Source organism: Lolium rigidum, chromosome 1 (genome assembly GCF_022539505.1).
Source record: "Lolium rigidum isolate FL_2022 chromosome 1, APGP_CSIRO_Lrig_0.1, whole genome shotgun sequence".
In the NCBI taxonomy this organism is placed as follows: Eukaryota; Viridiplantae; Streptophyta; class Magnoliopsida; order Poales; family Poaceae; genus Lolium; species Lolium rigidum.
Window position 1 is genome coordinate 96,124,670 of NC_061508.1, and position 7,663 is coordinate 96,132,332.

General features: G+C 52.9%; 1 protein-coding gene across 1 annotated transcript; it reads left to right on the forward strand.

Annotated features, from left to right (window-relative positions):
- Positions 1 to 3,080: 3,080 nt before the first annotated feature.
- LOC124678175 (putative E3 ubiquitin-protein ligase XBAT35) lies at positions 3,081 to 3,839 on the forward strand. The gene has a single exon (XM_047214092.1). It carries the CDS (start codon positions 3,081 to 3,083, stop codon positions 3,837 to 3,839), a length of 759 nt encoding a protein of 252 aa, XP_047070048.1.
- The last annotated feature ends 3,824 nt before the right edge of the window (positions 3,840 to 7,663 follow it).

The window sequence follows — 7,663 nt, forward strand, 5'->3', positions numbered from 1 at the left end:
TTTTGTGTGTTTGTTAACAACACCGGTGACATTTTAACCGTGTGCTAAGTGGTTTACAGTTATGGAAAAGATACCACGGGAAAATCTCGACCCACTCAAAAAGGAAGAAAAGAAAAGAAGGAAGAAGGCTGTCTCTGGCCGTGGCCGGCACCGCCGGCAACTCCGGGCCCGGCACTGCCGGTGTGTACACCCCGACACTGCCGGCATCTTTGGCCCGGCACTGCCGGCCTATCTGTCGGTCTGCTCGTTTCGGAAAAGTGGCCGGCACCGCTCGGCGTCTCAAGGCCGGCAGCGCCGGCGTTTCTTCTCCAACGGGCGAGAAAAGTAGGTGGGGTATATATACCCCCCTTCACTTACCTTGGAAGGTTGCTCAAACCCTAAGAACTTCATCCTCCATTGCCGAGCCACCAAGAACACCAAAATCGCCAGATCTCCTCCCTCAACCAACCAAATCACTTGTGCTTTGGAGAATCGAAGGAGAAGACCCCGATCTACATCCTCACCGAAGCGTTCTTCATTTCCCCCTCTTATGCTTGAGGGCCCCCTTGCTAGTGTTCCTCTTTGGATCCCTAGTTGTTGTTGTTGATGTATGCTTGTTGATTTGTTGTGTTGTTACAGATTTGGGAGCCTCCAATTTGGTTGTGGATGTGTGCCCCAAGAACTTTGTAAAGGCCCGGTTTCCGCCTCGAGGAAATCCCTTAGTGGAAGTGGGCTAGGCCTTCGTGGCGTTGCTCACGGGAGATCCGAGTGAAGCCTTCGTGGTCTGTTGGTTTGGCTTGCGTAGCAACCACACTCCTCCAAACGTAGACGTACCTTCTTGCAAAGGAAGGGAACTACGGGAATCATCTCCGTGTCATCGCGTGCTCCACTCTCGGTTACCTCTATCCCACTCTATCTTATATTGCGTTGCTATACCTTGCTTAGTTGATATACTTGTCATATAGGTAAATTCACTTAGTTGCATATCTAGAGAATTTACCTTTGTGTCAAGCCTAAATTGAAAAAGAACTAAAAATTGGTTAGCACCTATTCACCCCCCACTCTAGGTGCGGCATACGATCCTTTCAGCCACCCGTGGCACCGGTCCCCCCTCCTCTATCCACCACCTTTAACGAAAGTACCGACTAAACCTTGGGGTATTTCCATTTTTCTAAAAAGAAAATTAGCCTTTTATCAAACAGTTCAATTTTTTTTTTGTAAGAGTTGACCTTCCCATTTGAATGTTGAGTCATTTTTAGCCAGATTAGGGTAAAAAAATCAATTAAATTTTCAGCGCAGCTGGGCTCGGTTGTGCATGTTGGTATTCAAGATCCTCATAGTCGCCATGGTAGCGGAGAAGAGGAGCAAAGCGGCGGCGTGTGCTTGCGGTGTTGGGGCATGCGTGCGGGGGGGAGGTTCAAAGTCAGGACGATCACAACATTCAATAGCCGAAGGGCGGCTTCAACGGATGCGGATGATGCATCCCTCATTCAACCTCCAAGCTTTGAGGCCGTTCAACGGAGTCACAAGGGCTATTCCCGTCCTCTGCATCCCAAGTGATCTCGTCCCCTATGAACTTGACGATAGCCGGCGTTGACTTCGGGTCAATGGAGTTGGCAGTGCTATCATCTTTTTTCTAGGGTGTGTGTGAAGTAAAAGTGAAGGACTTCTTTGTAAGCCTCTTTTCTTTCAGGTGTTCTTCCGTAATATGTCCCAACACTCCTCGATAAAGTTTTCGCCCTGCTATATTAATATATAGCAACTGACCGATACAAGACGGAGACTAGTGTTGTGGCAAACAACACATCACACCCAAAAAGAAACAAGAAAAGAATAAAAAGATAAAATAAGCCGACACCGATGGCCTGCCAAAAACGAAGATGACTCTCAACCGCCGCGCCTTCGGATGATTTCCACCACACTCCTAGCAATTTTTGAAGCGCGTACCAAGCACCATCTACAAGAAGTAAAGCGACGAAGATGATGCAGCTCCCTGGATTTGTCCTAGGGTTTCCCCTGGTATGCTACGGAATGTGGGGGAAGATGTACCCCCGACGCCCTTAAGGAAGGACATCGACACCCATAGGCGCCATCGTGTCTGTGTCGAGACGACATGGATTTCTCTCGGCATCCAAAAAAAAACCACATTCCCGGACGATCCGTAGCGCTCTAGCAATCTTGTGACCCACCAGCATACGCCACCACGGTCTTGCAATCACCGTCGTCGTCTCACCTTGAGCCATGTTGTGTCGGCTAGGGGCAACCGCGCACTAGCACGCGGTAGGGAACGACCTCCACCACCGACGGCGTGAGCCAACCGGTTGAAGTAGCAAGGACACGCCAGGCCCTGCGCCCGGCCGAGCCTGAATTGGGCCCGTAAAGTCCCGCTGCCGCACAGCAGCAGGCATGCCACCGTTTCCGCCACCCCCGGTACCAGTCCCCATTCCTCCATCCTCCACCTTTAACGACAGTACCGACAAAACCCTCAGGGGTCTTTCCATTGTTTAAAAAACTAGCATTTTATCAAATATTTCAGAAAGAAATTTGTAAGAGTTGACCTTCGGATTTGAAAGTTGAGTCATTTTTAGCGAGATTAGTGCAAAATGGAGGAAATTTTAGGGAAAAAATATGGAAAAATCCCGGCTGGCATTGCCAGATCCCACGCCTCCCTTCCCCTTCCCCTGCTGCACAGCAAGCAGCACTGCACCCGACCCCATCATACCATACGTCCAGTCCACTCTCCCCTCGCTCCGCCTTTATTACTCCCACCACCACTCCACTGCTTCCTTCGACTCTGCTACCTTCCACACCCGGGGCCGGGGACGAAGCACGCAGAAAAGCACCGCAAAACCCCCCCAAATCGCCCGTCAATTCCCCGGCCACCACGCCTTCCGAGCAGAGCAGAGCCAGATCCAGCCACCCCACCCCGCTCCCTCCACGCGCGCCACGCCGTCTATTAAGGGCAGGGCCGCCGGGCGCGCGACCTAGCTAAGCTAGCTGCCGCTGCTGATTACAGCAAACAAAGATCGAATAGGCGCTTCCTTTCACTCTGTCCTTTTCCCCTCCTCCTCCTCTTCCGGACACAGTCGGCGGCTAGTGGGATGGACGGGAGGGTGCTGCGGCGGAGCGTCACGCTGGCGGACCAGCTGGCCGCGGTGGGACCGCCTGCCTCGGCCGCCGGCTCCTGCAACCTCCGCGACCTCCTCAAGCTGCGGGACGAGGACGGCGGCCGCCGCGCCGTCACCCTCGCCTCCGCCATGCAGGCCGACCGCCGGGCCTCCTCCTCGCCGCCGCCCTCGGCCGTCGCGGCCGCCGCGGCCGCGCGGACGCTGCTCGACATCATCCGCGACGACCAGCCGGCCCCGGCTCCAGGCTCCTATGGCGGCGCCGGCGACCCGTTCGTCCGCCGCGCCGTGTCCCTCCCGGCTCCGCAGCCCGCCTCCCCGCCCGCGCCGACGAGGGCCGTGGCCGCGGCGCCGACGCCGCCTCCGGAGGCGTCGCCGCCGCCGGATCGGGAGGAGGAGGGGGAGAGGGTGTCCCTCATGGCGCTGCTGGAGCAGACCGACAGGCAGTGGAGCGCCGTTGCCGCGGCGCCCAGCGAGCAGGACCCGGCCGCTGCTGCTTCCGAGCAGGACGCCTTTGTGCCGGAGGACGACGCAGACCTGCCGGAGCAAGCGGGCCGGGGCGCCGGCGCGGCGGGCGGCGGGTGCTGCTGCGTGTGCATGGCGCGGGCCAAGGGCGCCGCCTTCATCCCCTGCGGCCACACCTTCTGCCGGGGCTGCGCCCGCGAGCTGCTCGCCGGACGCGGACGATGCCCGCTCTGCAACGCCGCCATCGTCGACGTCCTCGACATCTTCTGACCGACCGCGCCCTCAGCCCGCCCGCAGCCGGCGGACCTCTCCGGCGAAATCAGCAGCTCCTGCGGCTGCCGGAGATAGGAAGGATCCAGACATAGATAGATCTCTGCCCCGTTCTTGCCAAAAACTGAACAACAGAACGACATGTTCAGCTCGAAATCGTTGTCGTAGATGTTTGCCACAGACCAATTTCACTCCTGCGTTGCGCATTTCTGCATTTCCAACCTTCTCATTTCAATCCCCAATTGTCGGGTTCTTGCTTGCTTGCTGCTGGTAACCAATCAATCAATCGAGGTGGGTGCCTGGGTGGTGGCCGGTTAAACAAGATTACTTGGGTTTGACTCGAAATTAATCTGTCAGTGACAGAATTACTTGCTGCTGTAGAGTAGGAGTAGCTAGCTAGCTAGCTGTCCAGCTAGCAGGCACGCGCTGCTTGAAGATCTCGAGACGCCCTCCCTCCATTGGGAGTTCCAATTAATTAATTTACTTCCTCACTCCACTCCAGTCCAGTGTGCAGCTCGTAGGCATGAGCACATTTAATTCCGTGGAGCGCATTTCATATTCAGAAGATCCAGCTCAGTGATCGGCAATGCCACGACCGACAGAAGTGTGGCTAATAAAATGCTACAAACGTGCTGAAGGGTTCGACCTACAGATTTGTCACCTTCATTAATTAAAAAATGTTTTAAGAACAAATTCTTAGGACAAGGCTAGGACTTACCGTTTGGGTCGCGCCGTGAGCCCAACGCTGCAGAAATGGGTCACGGCGCCGTATGGTATGTTTTTGCTCGTAAATTCACTATAAACGTCAAATAAATTATAAAAATTATAGAAAATAGTTCAAATGCTCAATTTATTACACAGTACATTGTCCACATAATCAATGATAAAGTATTATTCAAATAAAATGTAAAAACGTTACAAATGTTTTAGGCTTTGGGATTTCCTTCATCATTGTTGTTTGCAGCATTGTTGCCTACATGCTGCCACACGTGCTCGATCAAATCAGCCGTGTACAGCTAGATCTCGAATTTCATGGTGTGCATGAAGAATGTCCCGGAATGATGCTGGACCACCTTGAGGAGTAACCAACTCTCTCTGGCCCTCCCAGTCATTATCAAAGAGTGAATCATCCCGCTCTACCTCAACAATCATGTTATGCATGATTACACAAGCGATCATCACCTCCCACAGAGTTTGCACATCCCGGGCTGCGGCGAGTGTCCGCCGATAGCCCAACGAGCTTGGAGGATGCCAAACGCCCGCTCGACATCTTTCCGGGCTGCCTCTTGCTCTTTCGCAAACCTTGCCTCCTCGCTTCCGAGTTGGGTTTTCGGATTGTCTTACGAGTGTAGCCCAAGGTGGATAGATACCATCGGCAAGGTAGTACCCCTTGGGGTAGTGGTGGCCATTGATCTCAAAATCCGCATCGGGGACCGACCGTACGCTAGCCTATCAAACACCGGAGAGCGCTGCAGCACATTGATGTCATTGTGCGAGCCAGCCATTCCGAAGAATGAGTGCCAAATCCATGTATCCTGTGAAGCAACAGCTTCAAGAATGACTGTGCACCCCTCAGAATGACCGTTGTATGCTCCCTGCCAACCAAAGGGGCAGTTCTTCCACTCCTAGTGCATGCAGTCTATGCTGCCAAGCATCCCAGGAAACCCCCTGGAAGCGTTGATTAACAGCAGACGAGCTGTGTCCTCTGCATTTGGTTGCCGGAGGTACTGTTCTCCGAACGAACCGATCACTGCTCTGCAGAACCTGTACATCGCTTCCAAGTCGGTAGACTCACTCATGCGCGTGTACTCATCTACGAAATCACCGACAACGCCATATGCGAGCATCCTAATCGCTGCCGTGCATTTCTGGTACCAAGAGAGGCCAACTTTGCCAATTGCATCCACTTTCGCGCAGAAGTAGTCATTGTAGAGCTTGACGCCATCCATTATCCGGCGTAACAACGGTTTGGACATCCGAAAACGACGGCGAAACATGGCCGGCGTGAACAATGCCTTGTGTTGGAAGTAGTCGGTGAAGAGCTGGTCGTGGCCGTGTTCTCTTTTGCGGTCCAAGGCGGCCGCGCGCCCCGGCAAGGACCCCCGGTGCACGGAGATCTGCGAGACAATGTGCTCGTGGATGATCAGCGCAGCCTCCGTGAAAAATTCGTCGTCGGACTCCTCGTCTGACGACGTGTCGATGAAGTTCTTGAAGAATTAGTCATCGTCGCTGTCCACCATGATCTACAGATGAAAAGGGACAAATTTTAGTACGCCCATTTCATCGAACACCTCGCAGGCGGAGGCCATCCAATGCGTCCGTACGGACCTGCAGACAATGGCCGTCTCGGCCGACTTGCGGTCTAGAAACACGGTGCACGAGAGCTCACCTCCGGCGGCAACGGCGCACCTGCGAACGGCGGGAGGTCTCGCGACGGTGAGATGACAACAGCGACGGCGACGGCGTCCTCCGACTCTGCTACGACGCGGCGAAAGCAGCGCGGGGCCGCAACCTATGCTTCCGCCCCGCTTGTCGGCGTCTCGACGACGGTGGCCGACGTCGACGCCGCTCCCCAATCGCCGGTCCTTGGCTGACGGCGGAGCGGCGGGAGATGTGTGCGAGGGGTTTGTGTTTTTTGAGACAGACAGGCGGGCCAGGGGCGGACAAGGGGAGGACGCGAGCGACCAGCCTTCGGCGTCCGCGGCCACCCAAACTCATCCTAGATTTGGGCCGGGTTTGGATCGTCCCGGACGTCGCGGCCATCCGTTTTAGGGAGGGTCCGCGCGCTGGGCCGCGTTTTTATCCGGTTGGACCCATCCGGACGCGCAGGCGCGGGATGGGTCGCCCCGTTGGAGATGCCCTTACTGCCTCCATTTCAAGGAATAAGCCGCCTTTGTTTTACAAGCTTTTTATTTGATTAAAAATTATTTCAAACAGATTAAAATTGTTTGTATGAAATTAGTATCATTAAACAGTTCTCTTCAATACGAATTGAACGATACTAATTTCATATAATATAATCAAGATTTTGTTGCTCAATTTGTATGGTCAAAATTTGTCTTGGAATACACGTGTGCCGTATTCCTTGAAACGGAGGTACTATTTACTTCTAGTGTATATGAGGATCGGAGGAAATTATTTTAAATCTCGAAAAATCCCCACTTCCGTTTACTTCTACGGGTTTGAACAAAATAATTCTGAGATATCCCCTTCCATCTCCTCCCATTTTCACATTTTTGGCTAAACTAAAAAATCTAGATCATACTAGTGTATTTTGGGGAAGAACATTTGAAAGCATGTGAGATGATTGGGTGAACACCAAATCCCCTCCTATTTTCATGCCTATTGAGAAGAATAATTCGAGAGAAGTAAACAAGGCATAAAGAATTTCGACGATGCTCCACATACTAGCCTCATCTTTGATCTTTGCAATGACAAGATTGGTGCGCGAGCCATGGCTATGGAAGACCCTCATGTTTCTCTCTTTTTAAATTTCCCAAGACACAATCATAAGTAAGGATGCCATCTCATTTCGAGAGTTACTTTGCCCCCAAGACCATCTTCATCCACCAATCGTTGACATTTTATTCATTTGTCCAAAGCAAGGATCCACATCATATTGCCCACACATGGGCAGGACACCATTCCATATGCGGAGGAAAAAACCGACATCTGAAGAGTAGATGAGCTGCCAATTCTTTAACTTGATTGCAAAGGGAACAATTGTCACAATTTGGCCAACCCCTTTAACCAAATGGTCCGCTGTCCAAAATCTATTTTGCAAGATAAGCCACGAAAAAACTTGCATTTGAGAGGAATGCAAG